This window comes from Astatotilapia calliptera, chromosome 20 (assembly GCF_900246225.1).
Source record: "Astatotilapia calliptera chromosome 20, fAstCal1.2, whole genome shotgun sequence".
NCBI lineage: Eukaryota > Metazoa > Chordata > Actinopteri > Cichliformes > Cichlidae > Astatotilapia > Astatotilapia calliptera.
The window spans coordinates 15,070,442-15,089,863 of NC_039321.1; the positions used below are offsets into that span (position 1 = coordinate 15,070,442).

At 40.3% G+C, this 19,422-nt stretch overlaps 1 protein-coding gene across 3 annotated transcripts in view; it reads left to right on the forward strand.

Moving 5' to 3' along the window:
• plagl2 (pleiomorphic adenoma gene-like 2) overlaps nucleotides 1-19,422 on the forward strand; it is a 49,398-nt gene that overhangs the window by 27,536 nt on the left and 2,440 nt on the right. The window contains exons 2-3 of one of the 3 annotated variants that reach the window (XM_026153334.1): nucleotides 18,389-18,511; nucleotides 18,603-19,102. In XM_026153334.1, the coding sequence (XP_026009119.1) occupies nucleotides 18,768-19,102 (335 nt within the window). In that variant the 5' untranslated portion in view covers nucleotides 18,389-18,511; nucleotides 18,603-18,767. The remainder of the gene's footprint in view (nucleotides 1-18,388; nucleotides 18,512-18,602; nucleotides 19,103-19,422) is intronic. The other 2 variants (XM_026153333.1, XM_026153335.1) reach the window with 2 other exon arrangements.

The window sequence follows — 19,422 nt, forward strand, 5'->3', positions numbered from 1 at the left end:
AAGGTGTGTTTTTATCTCTGGGGGCTGGAAGAAAGGAGAAGGAAAGAGCTGTGTAAAAATGTGTTAATGAATAACTCCTGAACTCAGCACTCTTTCTGCACAGGCTCTGAACAAGTCTTCCTCACTCACTCACTCACTCACTCACTCACTCACTCACTCACTCACTCACTCACTCACTCACTCACTCACAGTGAAACTTTCTACACTTGTCTCCAGATTTCCCCTTACTTACGTTTTGCTTTTTCTAGTGAGCCAAAGGCCATGTCCACACTAATACATTTTCGTTTTGAAAACGCATCTTTTTCTCTCCGCTTTGGCCTTCCGTCCACACTGAGATGGTGTTTTTGGTCAAGGAAAATGGAGCTTTTTGAAAACGCTCTGCAAAGCGGATACATTTGAAAACGCTGTTTTTGTGGTGCAGTGTAGACTGCATAAACGGAGACTTTTAAAAACGATGATGCATTTTAGTCATATGTCATTATACAGCAGTTGTTTTGTTTGCTCTCAGTTTTGACAGCCCTATTAAAGATTAATATAATTTGGTACATGCTCCAGATAGCTTTCTCACTCGCTTTTGCAACTTTGTACTTTTGTGTTACTCGCAGCAACAACCCCACCTCATTGTTAGTCCATTTAAAAACATGGTGCTTTTCCTTTACATTTGGCTGTGACGTTTCAAAGAGCTGGAAAGTAAATAAACGGCAGACAGAAATAGCGCCGGTCGAATCATCTTATGTTTCACCCATGCGCAACACAGGAACATAGCGTTTTCAATCATTTCGGTGTCGATGAACAACTGTTCGGAAACACTTGAAAACGATAGTGTGGACACGGAGCATTTTTAGACGAAAACGCCATTTTCAAATTCATCCGGATTAGTGTAGACATAGCCAAAGACTTGTAGGTCTGAAGTGTTTTAAAAAAGTATGATTGTAGTGTTCACTTTCAAAGAGATATTTGAAGTTCTTATAATTTTGTGGAAATATCTCATATATAAGCATAACGGCTCAGCAAAATGATAAGTTTGGTAAGTATGGTAAGTTTTCTACAATGCTAACTTTGTAGAACAAATGGTTGTAATTTCCAATTAAAGCTTTACACTGTAGCTAATGGTACTTAGTGCAATGCTAAAACCACTACTATTTCAAAACCTCAGTGTTACTTTTAAATATGCAATACTGGGTTTATTTTCCAGTTAATTACTTTTCTTCTTAGACTCTAGAGCAGGGGTAGGCAACTCCAGGCCCCGAGTGCCGGTGTCCTGCAGGTTTTAGATCGCACCCTGGGTTAACACACCTGAATCAAATGATTAGTTCATTACCAGGCCTCTGGAGAACTTCAAGAAATGCTGAGGAGTCATTTAGCCCTTTAAATCAGCTGTGATGGATCATGGGCACATCTAAAACCTCCAGGACACCGGCACTCGAGGTCTGGAGTTGCCTACCCCTGCTCTAGAGTATCGTTGCATGATGAACAGTTAAAAATCTTCCTTTTTTATCTTAAACGGTGTCTTGTTGCAGCCTCTCACTTAATCACTACTGTCTGAAACCGTAACTAGATTACATTATAGAAGATGGATGTAGCCACCATGACCACCTGTTGGTTTTGGTTCACATTTGGACAGGAGGGTGGAGTTCTGGGCCAATTTCCAGACTATTTTGATTAAGAAGATGTATCCATAATCTTTAGAGATTGATATTCACTAATCAGAGGTAAGAAACAGACTAAAAAAGTGCTGGGATTTCACTTGCCCAAACTGCAGCACAAACATCTTGGTCTATACCACACATCAAGTGATTAAAATGGCCAAAAGGCCATAGTTTTTGCGGCAATATTTGGATAATAGCACACAATTTGTTTTTAGCAAAAATATTATGAAATTGGTCTGATAAGGAGACTAGAATAACGGGGCTTTCTCTTTAGCTGTGTGTAACTTCCTGTACTGCATAATCTCTATAGAGTCCACAGCTGTTGTCATTTCTCAGCTTAGACCAAAGTGGTCGCAATGCAGAGCAGTGTATGTACGTTAACACTGGGCATGTTTTTGCTATCTGCAGTGTCATAATCAAATACAAAAGCTAAAATTCCCCATGTTTGACAGATGGTATGCTGACATTTTCCTCTGCACTTTCATCTCCCCATCACCTACTGGCTGATCTGATCTTATCGTCTGATGCTATGTCCATAATCATAGAGGTTACGACAAGTACTGATTTGCACTCTAGGCCTTTCTGTTTTTGAGGCCTGTCGTAGTGTTGAATTGCTTTTTGTTGTGGAAAATCTCAGGTTTGGAGCTCATTCATGGCCAGGTTTCACAATAGTCTGCCAGTTGTTTGTTAACACTACCCATTTCTATCTGCCCATCGTGCAATAACAACAACAGGACAGTTTGTGGCTGGCTATATGAAGCCACTGTACTTTGGTGCTTTCAACTGTATGTAAAAACAGAGTTGTTTTTTCTCACCATAACCTCAATTAGTTTTAAGTATTATTATTGTATCCCAATTTATATTGCATCTTTGTGTCACATATAAGAAGTGAGCTGGATGAAGGATTCTAACATATAACTGAATGATTACAGTACTGTCACGCTGCTGGTTTGAACTGAAATACCCCCGCATTGAACATCTGTGTTATCTGCCCTTTTTTTTTCTGTTTTGCCGTGTGCTCTGCTCCTGTCAGATGGCTGCTTACTCTTTTCATCTCATTCTTTTTGTGTTATGTTCTCTCTCTCCTTCTCTTCTGCCTGTTGCTGTCATCCGCCCGAAGGTGCCTACAGCCAACACTTCCACTAAACGTGATCGAGTTTCAAAAAAAATTCAAAGAATGCAATCTGCCCACTGCCCAATTCTTCAAGGTCCTGTTTATGCAAGAATGTTATTTTTTACAAGTCTCTACCTTTAACCCCCTCCCCCTTCTACACACCACTTTCCTCTTTCCATGGTTCCATTACCGTGAACATCCTTTAAAGACCAAGTGTGTGTGCATTCAGTAAACTAGTGACAAAACAGAAGAAAATTAGCTGTAGGACAAGAGTGGCAAGGAAAGATTAAAAAAAAAGGCTATGAGTTCATTGAAACCTGTAGATTTCTGTAAACAAAAGGCTGTTGAACAATGCCTGTTGTTTTAAGCTGAGCTGACGTTGCCAAACTTAGAGATTGTTTGTTGCTGACCCCATCTGAATCAGAGAGAGCCAGCAGCAGCACGGAAAACAAAAGTGACCGAGTCCCAGCGGCTGGACGGACTGGCTCAGACGGACAAGCTATATGTGTCAGAGCAGCTACATAATGACTCCGTGTGTGGGTTTGACATTAGTGTTCTCATGTTTGCATTGTTTAAAGTTCAGTATTTTATCTGACTGTACAATGTCTTTTTCAGTATTTCTGACCAAGGATGTTATTATAAGATTTGTCAGAAAAGATCATCTCATTTCTGGGGCTGGAAAATAGAGCTGACACAGAAAAGCTAAAAGCTGCAGTTCCTCCAACGGCCACTTGAGGCTGACCCCCATGTTAAAATGCCCACATTAGAATGAATTAGAAAGCAGCCTGGTGTCTCATTCACAACCACAAGTGTTTGGTCGGTGAATCTTTTATCCATATGGAGCAGTGGCTAAAACACAAATTTTGAGGTTGGTGGTATTATGTTGGCTATATAACAGCCAACATAATAGATAATATCAGATCTTTTTTATCAATATTACTAAATTCTACAAATTATGATATATTATCATTTGTTGTCCATTTTTGTGTTAAAATTTGTTGCTAAAAAGATATTTTTATTTGGGCTCAAAAGTGCATATTTAATATAGTAAAAATACATGTGAGGTGTGCAGTTGAGGAGGTATAAGTGTGACAGTTTGCAGTACGTAGATGTTCTGCTCTTTAAACATGAGAGAGGGTGAGGGCATTTGGCGTGACGCCCACTGGAACTGTGCCCACTTCTCTGGCTGCTGTGGAGCTTCATGTCATGGCCAGGACTCCCTGCCAGAAGGGCTTTCCCCAGAATCACCTCTGCACACACACACACACACCCACACACACAGACTCCTTTACACGCTGAAAACACAGACACACATGCCTTACATTTAGTCATGCTGCCCGTGTCTTTAATGTCAACATTTTGATAAAGCTCTGCAACGGAAACACTGTATCCTGAATACTAATACGCTGACTCTGCAGTTTTTTTTTGTTTGTTTGCTTGTTTCTTCTTTGTGGTTCATCTGGTATAAATAATCATAATATAGATGTTCATGATGTTCAACTTTATCTTTTGGCTTAGCTAAGGGTCAGAGATTTTACTATTCTACTTGATCTTAACTTGCATTTGAAATATTAATATAATACACTGTTAAATATCCAGTACATAGTCAGTATAATGCATATGTTTCCAAATGACTATGCAGTCATGTGAATAACTAATTACACCCTGTGATTTATTTTCCCAGTCTTCTTTACAATGTTGTTGCAGCTCATTGAGGTTCACCTGCAAACTTCAATGCACTGTTAAACTGCGGCGTTATGACCACAGGATTTCACTCAGGTGGAGGTCTGCACTTTGTTCCATTTAATTCCTTCACTTGACAGCCATTCTGTGGTAGATTTACTGCTGTACTTTGTATCATTGTCATGTTGCATGACCCAATTTCAGTGACTGATGCTCAGATCCTTTCGCTGTAAAATGAGCCCAAACAATTGGTGAGGCATTTGTACTGAGGTTCTCACCAAACATGGTGCTGTGCGTTATGGCCAGACAGCTCCACTTTGCTCTTGTCTATCCAAGGAACTTGGGCCATCACTTACTAACAGCTTTCAGACCGCTCCTCTGTGGACAGCTTCCAGTTTAGATTTGGGAGACAGGTGCCTGTTCCACTTTTAGGATTAGACTTAAAACTTTTCTTTTTGATAAAGCATGTAGTTAGGACTGGATCAGATGACCCTGAATCCTCCCTTAGGCTACGTTCACACTGCAGGTCTTAATGCGCAATTCCAATTTTTTGATCAAATCCATTTTTTTTGTCTGCTTGTTCACACTACAAATAAAATGTGACAGCAAACGCGCTCTAGTGTGAACGCTCAAAGCGGCCCGCATGCACAAAAGAAGACGTCACACACAACGCGCTCTGTTTAGACCCAGAGCAAACAATATTGTTTGACTAATGGCTCTTAATATAAAGACTTCGGACTTTACGTTTCCCAATTTTTGCTTTAATTTATTTTGTTATTTACATAACAATGTAAATAATCTAATAATTATCCTTATTGCTGTTTTAGAGAGGAGCAGTGCTTCAAAGGATAGTTGCAGATTTCTGTCAGAATCTGCAGATTATACAGTACAAATAAAATGTACACGTTGTCTTCCCAACAGTTTCACTGACATCTACACTGGATGGCCAGGAAGCCTTCGTGATGTCTTCTCGGGCTCTTCTCCGGTGCTGATAATTGGCGTCTGTCTTGTATCAGTGACGTAAAAGACGGATTTAATGCGACATGACCATTCAAACAGCAGTCGCTTTCTAAAACATCGGATATGTATCGGATTCAGTACCACATACGTAAGTGACCCAGATCGGATTTGAAAATATCGGATTTGTACCGTTCACACTGTCATACCATGATCGGATATGGGTCGCATAGGGTCAAAAAAATCGGATTTGTGCTCAGAGTTATGCTCCAATAGGGCTAGGCTGCTGTGGGCTTCGCATAATGCATCGAGTGTTTCTTCTTCACTCGCATTTTTATACTCACTATGTTTTTATACAGCCCTCTGCATTTAATCATTAGTTGTTATTATCCATCTCTGGCTCTTTTCCACAGCATGTCATTGTTCTGTCTCTCTCCCTTTACACAAAGTTTTGGCAGATGGCCGCCCCTCATTGAGCCTGGTTTTACTGGAGGTTTCTTCCTGTTAAAAGGGAGTTTTTCCTTCTATCACCAAGTGAATCATAGGCGGTCATCTTATTGTTGTAGAGTAACCTTGAGAACCTTTAGCCTGCTGTTGTGTTAGCCAGTGAAGCTCAAACATCAACAGGAGTGGAATTAGTTTGATTTCAGCTGTTTGTAGTTGTACTTGAGAAGTAAATGATTTTATTACATATCTGTAATTTGTGTACTTAAATAATTACTTAGAAGACGTTAAGCCCATTGTGGGGACAGGAATAAGTAGTATCTAATACCAGACAACATAGTTGAAAATCATTCATGCTAACCCTACCCCTAACCATATGCTATCACAATATCTATTTTTATTTTTTTTAATTGTTCTTCTATGTCTTGGCAGTTTTTTTTTTTATTCCCTTTAGCTTTTTCTCCAAAACATAAGGTTAGCATTAGATTCCAAACCAGGGTAGGGGTTGTCACTGACCGAGACCTCAGAGGGCTAATAACTGTCACACTGATTTACTGATTCTAACTGGTGAGTTTATAAATGCTCTCCATAACAACATATAGGGGGAGGCCTCTCTAATTCTCAAAGTATTAATATGTAGCTTAGTTGGCTAGAAAACAATGACCTCATGCGTTGGAAGTTGTCCACTGTGTGCTTGTATGGTTAAATTGGAAGTGTTGGAAAAGATTTATGTATGTGTATTTATACATGTGTTTGTGTGTCTGAGAGTGTGTGACCTGCAGTATCACTAACTGACACATTCCCAGTGTCAAATAGTCAGTGTGGACTCAGTGTCACCCCCAGCAACCTGGCTGACCCCCGCATCCCCCTCAGTGGCTCAACAGAAAACACACATAACATGTGTACACACAGAGATGCACATTGTATATTTTAGCCAAAGTTTAATAAGAAATTGCAGCTAATATGTCAAATAGTTTTCTCAGACAAAGGTTCAAACACTGCATAAATCAAACAAACACAAACTCTGTGTTTAAGTGAAAATGGTTTTAAAATAATATGAAAAGGCTGACATGTTGGGAAATATCACAACTAAAATGATTACTAAGTAATATGACTAGATATAAAAATGACTCAGTGTCCAAAGAAGATGAGTCATCAAAAAGCCTGGATAAGGTCCACTCAGTGAAGGATTGAGTGGGTAGATGGTTGAGCAACCCTGTGTCAAAGTAGAATTGCAGAGAATTTGGCAATTATTATTATTATTATTATTATTAATAATAATAATAATAATAATAATAATAATAATAATAATAATAATACAGCCACAGAATCAGGCTAAATCTGTGGTAAGGCTGACAACCAATATTGAATCTGTATGTTATCAGTATACGGTTAATAACCAGGAGCAAATTGTAAGCATAACTTGTGCATCTGTAAAGCTGCAAAGTTAAAAGTTCTGCTCCAGTCACACTGTGGTTTGGTGTCTAACACTACAAACGTTTGGGTGTCGGGCTAAATTTAACTAGTAATGTCATGGCCAATACTTTGGTCATATCTGCATCATTTTTGTGTTTCTCAGTTGTGCTGCAAACACATTTATAGCTTCATGTTGATTAAAAAAACTATGAGGCATCATTTCAAATGTAGCATCTTTTAGTTTCTGAAATTCTGACTTTTTGGCTGAAATAAACCAAAACCCTTAACACTGCAACTGGTGTTAGGGGCAATGGCGTTTGTTATATTTTTTTGTTGTTCAGCTGCTTTTTCTCGTCAACTACCCAAACTGTCCTTATGTTCATATAGGCGTCTAGAAAACATGCACTTTAACCATTAAAAAATACCATCACAGTAGTCAAAGAGATAATTGTACACAGCTATAGAAATACAATTTACCACAAGAATATGGGGCTCTAATATGTGGTTCCTTGGGACGGTGATTTTTGTTAGTTGTTTCACTGATTTGATCAGGACTGCAGAATGCATCTAAGAAAATGCAAACCCTGTGTTTGTTTACCAAAAGAGAAACAGTCCAGATAATCTCCAGCATGCCTGGAGGTAAACTGTCCTTGAACAGTTAGAATGTGTATTTTTGTCCTCTGATAGCTTTGTCTAAAAAAGAAAACAAAAACTGACCTGACAGGGTAAAACAGTTTGTATCAGATTTCATGGGCGATTCTATACATGCACTTGTTGAATTTAGATAATGCTTAAAAATAACTGCCCAAATAAGTTAGTTGAGATATTTCAAGATGGCTGCAGACACTTTGCTTAGAATTCTGGATGCCAGTCTGCGAGTGTCCTTGGAGTAAACCCATGAAAGCCCATAATTTCAAAATTCAGCAAAAATTTCACCAAATTTAGTTCCCATCCAGGTCCAGTGGATGAAACCTTGTCATCCTGAAAGAGGATGTAAATGTTTCATTAAAGGCTTTGAATTGTTCCTCCCAAGTCTTGCATTTTTTTCAAATTCTCCTCGAACTTTTCAGGGTTAGGGTTACATTTGTTAATCAGGATTGGCCAAGATAGTTTATAATAGCGGTTCAGGGGGTGCAAAATATCCCAGTCAAATATGTTTTAGTTAGCTGCTGTTCAGGCAACTCCTATTCAGTTCCTGAGCTGGTTAGAGGTTCACTTCTGTTATCAGCAGGAAATTTTCCATTTCAGTAGACAAACATTGTGGTGCCATAAAATTGGTGACAGTTAAAGGAAATTAAGTTCTTTTTCTCTCGTTGGTAACAGAATGAGACAGTGCAGCAGTGAAGGTGTTGCCTGGTGGCAGTTAGATGAGCCCTGCCTTCTCCACCTCCCCCCAAGTTAGACCACAGCTATCTTTAGCCAGGACACCGGGGCATGGGTGCTGGGTTTATGGCCACATCCCGACCCAATGTGGCCTGCGCTAACTGCCGGGACAAGTGAGGGTTTGGCATGGCAGAAACTCTTCCTCTTCCTCATCTCACCCCAACCCTCCCTGTCTATAGCCTCAAAAAAGTCAAACAGGGGAGGAACTGAAACTGGGGGGAGGAGGTGGGAGGAAGGATGGAGAGAGAGAGAGAGAGAGATGAAGGGTTTGAGCAGCTCTTAGTGTGCTTTTACATTTGTTGCCTCACCAGGTTCAAAGAGAATTCCCTGTCAAGTCATTTTAAAATGCCCCTTCTGAAGGTTACATGATAATGACGATCCATTATTCCTACCGTGTGGTATTACTGTTTTCATAGCTTTCAGAAGTCTGCAGCTGCTGCATGTTTTCCTAGTTCAAAAACAGGTGGTCTAATACATTTGTTAAGCACTACAATTTGTTTGATTTAACTTTGTTCACATACGGCAAAGAATGATCTAGCTTACTATAATCAGTAATTACTGGACATAAGTGGGCAGGTAGTTGAAACATATTATTATTACTTCTTTGTCGTTTTTTTATGTGTAAAATTATCTAATAACAGCAGGCTCATAAGACCTTAACACATATAGTTATGTATAAAAAAAGCATCCAAAATTCAGAAGGTTTCCATATGTTGGACCTGTGGAAGGTTGCCTGTAGATGACTTTCTCTGCTCAGAGTTTCTCCACCAAACTCAGATTTTCTGCTGTCCAGAGTTCTCTTTACTTTTATCAGCACCTCCAGAAACCATGTGGTGGACGTTGGTTGTCCTTGCAAAACAAGCTTTACCAGGAAAAGCCCCTACTGTGGGTCTAACTACCAACCAGATTCCCATGTGTCTCCCATCACCTCTTTATTTTACTTAACTTAGTAATTTGTCATTTGAACAATCTTTACTGTGCAGGGAAATGTTGAGTAAAAACATGTTAAAGTTCAGTAACTCCATGATGGTTTGTCATATTAATGAATGAGTTAGAGTGTTGACCAAAGTGATTGTGATTTTTGCTATAATTGTTCTGCCATGTGACGCTGACACCGGGGCTCACAGAAACCTTTCATGAACTGTTTTTTTAAACACGTGCTGTTTACGCCTGTATTTACTCTGCTTTTCACATTTCTTACTGACCAGTTGAACACAACATAACTTTTTGACTTAAGACAGAACACAATAACCAAAACTGCTCTTCTTGCTGTTGAAGGGATATTGAAATTTTTTGATGCTCATGTGTGGAACATGTCTGAAGATTGTAAAAGTCTCACAAGTTTAGATGGATGCAGAAACCATGTATTAGGCTTAAACCCATAACTCCACCCAATATACTTCTATTGTACCTTTATCTGTCTTACCTTCCAGATTTCTGTTGTTGAACTGGAATTGAATCAGAATCAGAATCAGAAACTTTATTGTCATTGTCATGAGAACAACGAAATTAAGAATGGTCCCCGATCATTGCATCATCCCTAGCAATATCAAAATATAAATAAAACAATAAAATTCAATAAATAAAATAGATAGAATACTTAAAATACTAATAAGATATAACAGTAAAACATTCACATACATTCCCACACACATGCTTCAGACCGTGCATAGATTAACACAAGAGTGGCGTGATGGACATTTTTTTGTAGTATTCAGATGTGTTATTGCAGTTGGATAACAGCTGTGTTTGAGTCTATTAGTCCTTGCTCTGATTGCCCTGTACCGTCTGCCTGAGGGCAACAGTTCGAACAGGGAGTGGCCAGGATGTGAGGTGTCTTTTATGATGTTTTGGGCCTTTTTAAAACAGTGGGCGTTGTGTAGAACTTCCAGTGTGGGGAGAGGGCAGCCAGTGATCTTTTGGGCGGTGTTAATGATCCCTTGGAGTGCTTTCCTCTGAGCCCCTGGTTTGTGACTGTGCAGTGCGTCAGCTGACGGTGGGCATGCTGCCTTCACTAACCCTAAGCCTCCCTGGCTTCTATACCTAGTCAATGTGGTCAGTAAACCATGACCTGGTCTGGTCCTCTGACACCACCCCCTACACACCAGGTTTCGTCTCTCTCTGCCTTTCTCGTTCTCTGTCTGGCTCTCTCTCAGGAGTCACTTGACTGATGCAAAGACCCCTGACTACACCGCTGAAAATGACTCCAGTTTTCCCTCTCTTTTTCACCATCCCTTTGTCCCTCTTTTACTTACCTCTCTCCTCTGTAGCCCCCTCCTCTTATCTTTCCCTTTGTTTACTGAACTGTTCCTCACACTGACGTTTAACCACAGTTTCTTAGTCCATACCTAGGATTTTTTTTATCACTTTGTATTACCTTTGGAAAACGTTTTTTTTGCACACTCCCTTTGCAGGTCAGACTCAAATGCGCCTGTTCTTTGGTTTTATGTTCAGCATGCTTTGATTGGTGCACCCTGTTGTTCTTAAATAGAATTTAGAGGCTTTTACTTTGTAAAAACACCTTGTTTTTGCTGCTTGTGCCTGCTTTTGCTGCACTGGATGCCCTTTCTTGGGTCAACAAGAACTATTTTCTGTACATTAGCTGAAATGTTTGCGCAACAGAGCACTTCACCCACCCCCCTGCCCCCTCTCCTCCTCTCCCCATGAGTGCGGCTGTTGTCACCTTAGCTCCGGACGCTGAACTCACTTTCTATAATTAGTTTGCCTGTATGGTAAAGCCGCTTCTGCACCCACAGTGTCCTACTTTGCAGATCTCCATTCTGCAGAGGCTCCTGGCCTCTGCAGAATGGTCCTTGGCATCGTGCTACCAGGACCGTAAAGAAGCTGACAGCCCCTGTTACTCAATATGGCTGAGGCATGCAGCGAAGGGGTTAATACCAGTCACTCAGCATGCGGGAGCTAGGGCGGGCGGGCGGGCGGGCAGGCAGGCAGTGCAGAGGCTGACCTCTGACCCCTCAGGAAAGGAATGTGGAAGCTCTTTCATCCAGGACAGAAACCAAAGACACCCAGGCGGTTGGAAAGAGGCGGTTCAATTCTGCTTTCAACATTTTTGATTAGGGGAAGTAAGCAAGGCTCCATGTGAATGTGCTGTGTAGTGTTTGCTGCTACGGCATCTGCTATTTTGGGGAGTGAATTTCCATCCTACAGCAGTGCGTTTGTTACTTTGCAATCACGCTGAAGTAAGATTAGTGGTTGGAATAGGTTGCAGTTCTGTTCATGCTGGTGGAAAGCCCTGGTGATGAATTGCTGTGTGATCTCACCGATTTAAGTTTTTGTAGTTATGCAAAAAACAAGATGGTCCTTATCCTTTACTGACATTTGGGGATGGAATCACCAGTTATTTCTCATTATTAATTAATAACTGAATTCACATCTTGACTTAAATGTTTGGTTCTTAAATGTCACAAAATAGTGGAAAGTGTCCATGCAAATTTCTCAAAGTGCCTCTAAAAGTTGTCTTTCATCCAGAATCCAACAATATGCCGTTTACTGCCGTATGAGACAAAAAAGTCACACTTCAGATGCTAAAACACCTAGTTTTGGTATATTACAAAATTTCAGGAAAAGTTTGTTTTTCTTTTACAGGTGAATCTGTTTTAAGTTACTTAACGATTGACCAGAAGGAATGGAATCACAAAAACATAGATACACAGATAATACAACACAGAATGTATCGTGTTGTTTTCCATTGGCATATTAGTGTTGACGCATTATAAAACGCAAGAGTTGCACAGAAAAGACGCTGTCATCAAACAAAATCAAACCATCCATCCATCCATTCGCTTCCGCTTATCCTTTTCAGGGTCGCGGGGGGCGCTGGAGCCTATCCCAGCTGTCATAGGGCAAGAGGCAGGGTACACCCTGGACAGGTCGCCAGTCTGTCGCAGGGCCAACACACAGGGACAGACAGGCAGCACGGTGGCACGGTGGTTAGCACTGTTGCCGCACAGCAAGAAGGTCCTGAGTTCAATTCCACCATCAGGCCGGGGTCTTTCTGTGTGGAGTTTGCATGTTCTCCCCGTGTTTGCGTGGGTTCCCTCCGGGTACTCCGGCTTCCTCCCACAAAATCAAACATTTATTAAAAATGAAGGTCCTCGGGGAAGCTCATCTACTAGTCGGAATTTGGTAGTTCCAGTATCCTTCAGTGCATCCCTATTAATGCGTACTAGTCAGTAATCAGTCTGTTTAGGTTTATCGTTTCATATTTTAGTGGGAAATTGATTTGTTGTAGGCTGGAAATTTAATTTTAAGTGTAAATGAAAGTAAATAAATGAAAAAATAGTTTGTTGTTTCATTTAGTTACATGTCACACAATTTGTTGCTTAGCTCTGCTGTGCAGTCTATTATTGTATACACCTGAATATACAAATAATGCCATAGAATATTTTATGGTTAAAAACAATCATTTTGTATTGCAGAGCTTTTTAAAAGCCAGAAATTTAAACTGTGGACAAGCTGAGTTGTGTTGCTGAGAGCAAAGTGGTTCAGATTCATTGCCATGACTATCTCTGGCACTTTTACAGTGGGAAGATAAATAGTTGGTTGTTAGCTCTTGTGTTCGCTTAGGATGAGAGAATACCAGCTGTAACCCTAAGCTGTCAAATAATGTAACTTCTTTCTGTTTTTCTGTTTTGTTTTGGGGGTTTGCGTTTTGTTTTTTACATTTTGTCCTATAAATTCTCTTACTTTTCTTTTATTTTCAATCTTTTTTTCTGAGAAAAGTAACAAAAAGCACTGTGTTGAGGAGAATGTGCTTCCTCTATCATGACTATACCCTTTACCAGTAAACACTTGATGGACAGATTTTCACCTTTCTAGTGCTGAAACTTTTTTTGACACCCATCTACAGATACAGCCACCCCCCACTTTGAGTACGGTACCTATGCCTTCTCTTGGGGCGTATCTGCTATCGACTGTGAACACACCCCTTTCGCTCAATTCCAGTGCCACCAAGAGATGGCACTTTCTTCACAAAAAGTTTGACTTCTTTAGTTTACAAATGTTTTGATAGTATTTCATGTTGGAATAAGCATTCTTTGAAAATGGAAAATACATCAAATTTTAGTCAGACCTTTCACACATTTTCCACTGTAAATTGCCAAAATCCAATGTATCCAAGAGACTCGTGGAACTAAATTTTTTAATATATTTTTTGATTGGTTAACACTTGCTCAGTTCTGAAAAGTTCATTTTTGATTTACCCTGTAATTTTTTTAAAACTTGATATTGGCCAAATGTCTTGAGCCACCATCTTTTTTTCTTTCACCTGCTGTAATGTTGTTTTTGAGTGCTCTCCAGGCTTTAATAGTTGTTCATTGGACATTGGCTGCTTTTTAAATACTTTTCAGTCCAGTCTTTGTACATCAAGATCTTCAGAAGAAGGTTGTTTTTTTTGTTTAATCCATATGCTAAACTATTATTCCTTAAAAAGTACCTAACAACAGGTCTTATGGAGTGATAAATACAAATGTCTAAATTTCTGATTGAAATCGCTGTTTTATATATGGTAGAGGTTAGAAATGAGGCCTAACAGTGAGTGTCTACAGCCAAAAACATGGTGCAAGCTAGGGCTGGGTGATATGGCCCAAAATTCATATCTCGATTTTCTTTAGCTGGATGGCAATATACAATGTATATCGCGATATTTTTTTTAAAGCCATAAAGTAAGAACAAAAAAAGTGCTCTTAGTCAAAGCTGTGTCCCAGATGTCACACAGGCACTTTTATTAACATACAGCGTAGATGTACATGAAAAAATTACTCAGAAATAAATTAGCCACATTTATTAAATAATAATGCTCCATGAATAAAATAAAACAATGTTGTTTTTGTGCATAACAAAAAGCTCACAATTGTGCATTCAAAATGTAAACTAAAAGACGCTGAGCATAATAACAAGGACAGATTTTGCAGCTGCTGTGTTCCCAGGTTCTACTGCGTGACTGACAGCCTTGTTTGAAATCCACTTTGCAACCTGTCCCTTAACAGATCCCACTTGTGGTCCCTATACACACACACACACACACACACACACACACACACACACACACACACACACACACACACACACACACACACACAATACGGTAATATTACGGTGAATTGAATTATAACGTAACCTAGACTATATCGATATAAACAATATTGTCACATCTCATATCTCTTATAAAAACATATCGATATATTTAAAAACTAGTGCAAGCTCTATCATGGTTTGGGACAGTTCAGCCAGTGGTGTTGGGAATTTCGTCAAAATGTAGAAAAGTGCCATCAGATTTTAATCCACAATGCAAAACTATCTGGAAAGAGTCTGATTGTCAACAGTTTAATTTTCCAGCATGGCAATGATACAAACTGCACTCCCAGTTCAATAATAGCATTGGCAGTGTGAAAAACAAACAGCAGGAAAAACACACAATGGAGTACCATCACTCATGGACTGGCCTCCACAGAGCCCAGACCTGAACATTATTGATTCACTGTGGGAGCATCAGAGCAAAAGGCAGGCAACACCCAAAGAAGAGCTTTGAGTGGTCTTCAAGACGTCTGGAAAACTGTTCCTGAAGACTTGGCTTGGCTAAGAGAGTTCAGGCTATGTTAAAGAATGAAGGTGGTCATAATAAATATTACTTTCAAGCTAACATTAACATTATAAACTGTATTAACATGTTTTTCTCTGCCTCTTTCAATTAATAGCTTCACTTATTTTTCTAGCAAAATATAAAGAATTTAGTCGTAGCTCCAACTTTTTGCACAATGTAATTAACATAATGTGAACCATGCAAATGAAAGTGTATTAGACCGGTGTTTACTTAATGGATGTAGGAGAGTGTGTGAAGGTTCAGCAGGGAGAGCATGTTTGCAGTCCACTGGCCTGTCTGCCTGCACTGAGCTCTGATGTCAAATGGAGGCATTGCACAAAGTATGTGGTACAACCACTCTGTGGGTCGCTCTTGCTTGTGCTGTTGTTGGTCCATCATCCAGGCTCAGAGAAGAGTAAAGTTATAACATCCAGAGAGCTGAAGTGAAAGTTGAAGTGTGCTTTTCATGCTGTTTTTTTTTTTTTTTTTTAAGTTTTTTTTTGTCCCTGTGTCGGTGAACTCTGCTGTCGCTCCGTTCCCTATTCTGGCCCACTTATTACTATTCAACCATTCAGCATTCAGCAAACACATATGTCATCCACTTCGTGCAGTTTGAATTTTAGAGGACTGCATGGGAGTACGTTTGCAGTGTTTAATAAATGAACTAAAAAAAAGAATTTAATAGAACAGGACTGCCAGTAAGTGGTTAATTGCTATGTCAATGTGTGTTAACATTCATGATGACTGTTTAATAATTCAATGTTGTTGGAACAGGAACTTCACTGAGCCCCAAAAAACATTTTCTAAAGGTCGGGGTGTCAGTCTTTAAGATGCTTTGCCAAGTTTGTTGTGTTAAGTATTTGTACTGGTGACATGCCAATTATCAACACAGGCTAAAGATGAAAAGCCTCTAGCATCACTCATAAATTCTGATGTACGTGAGACCTGGTGTGTGGGGTTTCTCCCCTCCTTACTGTACTATCCAATATACTATTCAATTTCCCCCAAAAACTTGGGAATATTGGAAAGTCCAAATCTTCATAACCACCCTCAAGCTGCACCCTCCCCACATTTCTTGACTTTTGTGTGCAGCCAGGAATCTTGGTGGATCGTACACCATCTTTGTGCATGCTTTTGTTTGTGTGTTTGTGCATGGTGCTGTGTGCAGAGTAGAGAGGTACGGTAGGGCAACACGGCATGGTTCAGGCCAGGAATGTGCGGTGTGTGTATGTATGTGTGTGTGTGTGTGTGTGTGTGTGTGTGTGTGTGTGTGTAGGCTGTACAATAGAACCTGGCTCCCTGGGGGTGGTCAATGGGATGGGTTTTACCCCCTGCTGGGTGATGAGCACCACATAACGCTGTAGCTGTCAGCTCCTCTTAACCACTGCTGTAAACACATGTATTATGAGGGCACATCAATGCACATGTACACACTAGAACATACGGGAGCACACAGACGTGTTAAAGGTGTGTTATAGATAAGAAATTACAGACACAGCACACATACATGACTACAGACACACGCACACAGTTCAGTACTGTGTTTGTACAATTCTAACAAGTTTGAAAGTCAATATGATCACCTTTATTCTTCAACACAGTCTGTGCTTTTTTAACAAAGCTTTCTTGTAAGTAGTCTTCAGGAATTTTCATTTGTTCCATTATGAAGATCTTCCCACACTGCTTCAGTTGTGCTGAGGTCTGGGCTCTGGAGAGGCTAAACCATGACCAATAGTGTTCCATTGTATGTTTTTCTACTTTTTGTCTATTGTCTAGTAAAAAAGTGCCTAAACAATTTCAAATTGGTTAAATGCTCAGTTGTCTGTTCTGTGATGATATAGCACTGGTTCATTACGGGTTGGGTTAGGTGCTATTTCTGTGCTTGAGTGATTCATGGTTTTGTCGCTTTATAAAAATGATCCGCTGATAAGTTGTCTGTTCTATGAACAGTCAGGTAAGGACTTGACTATAAATGAATGATAAAGGAGCCAAAGAAAAACTTTGAAAGATTTGATTTGTTGCAATAGTTTTGTCCAGTTTAAGGTGGAAAGAACATGTTTTTTTAACAGTTCAGTTAACATCAAAAGTATTTGTGCCAAAATAAATTTGTGAAAGCCTTTTTGTGTCATGTGTTTAGCGCATATCGGTGCATGTCAAATTCTCATAAAAGCAAATGTTAACATGCTCAAAGTAAATTCCAGCATATTAGCTTCATTAGCTCATCAATGCAGATACCGGTACATTTGGAGTTCTGCATGCATGTACAGACCTCTGTGCATCTTTGCACAGAGGTCTGTACATGCAGACCACACTCAGATACACTCTCTGTTCACATGACTGAAGCACAGAGCATGCCTGGCATTGAGATCAGTATTGGGAATGCTCAACCTTGGACTTGGCTGGTATGCTAGCTTGCACAGGTTGATCACAGAGGCCACTGAGGGTAAACAAGGGAATGCAAAGATGAGCGTGAGTAAAAAAAAGTTCATACGGTCTCTCGGAAACACAAGTTCATGGACACCAGGATTTTGGTGCTGGTTTTCATTAGGATTGACTTCATAGTTCATGGTCATTAATCATCATTGTCATTATCAGGGTGACAGGTAGTGCAGGTTTTCAGTTGCTGTAAACACAAGCCACCCCCAGACGCTTTACCACCCATACCAGTGCTCTCTTTCTTTACCCCAGTGCTGCTTCAGTGTTGTGTGCTTTCCAAAAGCTTACGAGAGCTTTAAGTACACACATGTACAAGTGCACGCACAAAGCTGGCTTTGTGCCCTGATCTGTCATCTGCAGACACACATGATGAGGAATGAAGCTATGTAATTGCATTTGGCCTTCACTAATGGGTGCACAAACAAAGGTCCTGTGGCTGTAACAGGAATCATCATTTACAAAACAGCTTTTCTGCTGATCAGTCTTATCATTCAGCTCCCCCTAGTGAGCTCAGAGGAAGCTTGCTTTCAAAGTGGAGTTTGCAAATTACATTATGACTCAAGTCAAAGCTGTTGACTAGTGAGCTGAGTAATGTTTCAAGTTCAGCTTGACTGGGTGGTGTTTGGTTTGTTATGTGACTATGATACTGCATTGACTGTCTTATTTATTAATTTCTCTTTTTTTTTTTTGCTTTCTCTTCCACAGCACAGTAAAGATGCGAAGCAGTATTTCCCACTCACCACCAACCATAGCTGTTGGGACTGGGTGAGCACCAGAGTGAAGGAGAGGAGCATCTAAAGAAGAGGCAAGAAAGATTTTCACTAACAGGTAAAATGAGGGTTTATAAGAAGTGTGTGCAGTGTTTCCACAAGCTTCGAGGCAGCTGGTTTCAAAGCTTGTATGTTCTGTCTCACCCCAGATTTTGGTTTACCTCGATGTTTCCTGTGGCTCATTGGCTCTTTCTGTGATCAGATCTGTGTTGTCTTCTTTTTCAACAACCCCTGACCTGCAACTTCCCAAGTTGAGCCTGGGAGGCAGGGGAGCTACAAGTGAATTTTCATGGCAGCGGCACTCTAGGGCTGCCATGGCAGCTGCTGCCGCCGATGCCTCACACCGTATTACCGCACTGACGCCGGAGGAAGAGGGACGACGGACTGCTGCCAAGCTGTTTGGGAGCGCCGCCCCACTGCCCCTGACAGAAAGAGAGAGAGAGCGAGACAGGGAGAAAGAGAGAAAGAGGGAGGAAGGAGGAGAAGAGGTGGGGAGAGCAAGTGGGAACGAGTGTTTGGTGTGTGGGGCCCTGTTCACCTCACCAGAGAAGCTCCGGCTCCACGCCTTGAGTCACACAGGAGAGAAACCCTTCCACTGCTCACATCCACACTGTCCCAAGGCCTTCAGCTCCAAATACAAACTCTTCAGGTACAGAGCCTTGATTTACATAGTTCAGTTTACATCCTTTTGAATACAGTGCAACACATTCAATTCAATTCAATTCAATCTTTATTGGCAGACTTCATGTCCATAAAAACAAGACAAGAAACAAGAAACACACACACAACTCTCCCCCCCCCCACCCCCCCACCCCCCACAACACAAGGTATAAACCATTAAATATATATATGTATATAAATAAGTATATAAAGCATTTGTAAACATGTCTGTTTCATTTAGGTATTTGAGTAAATGTACCAAGTTTGGTACATAGATATGTAGATCTGGACATGCCCCTTGCTCTTAGA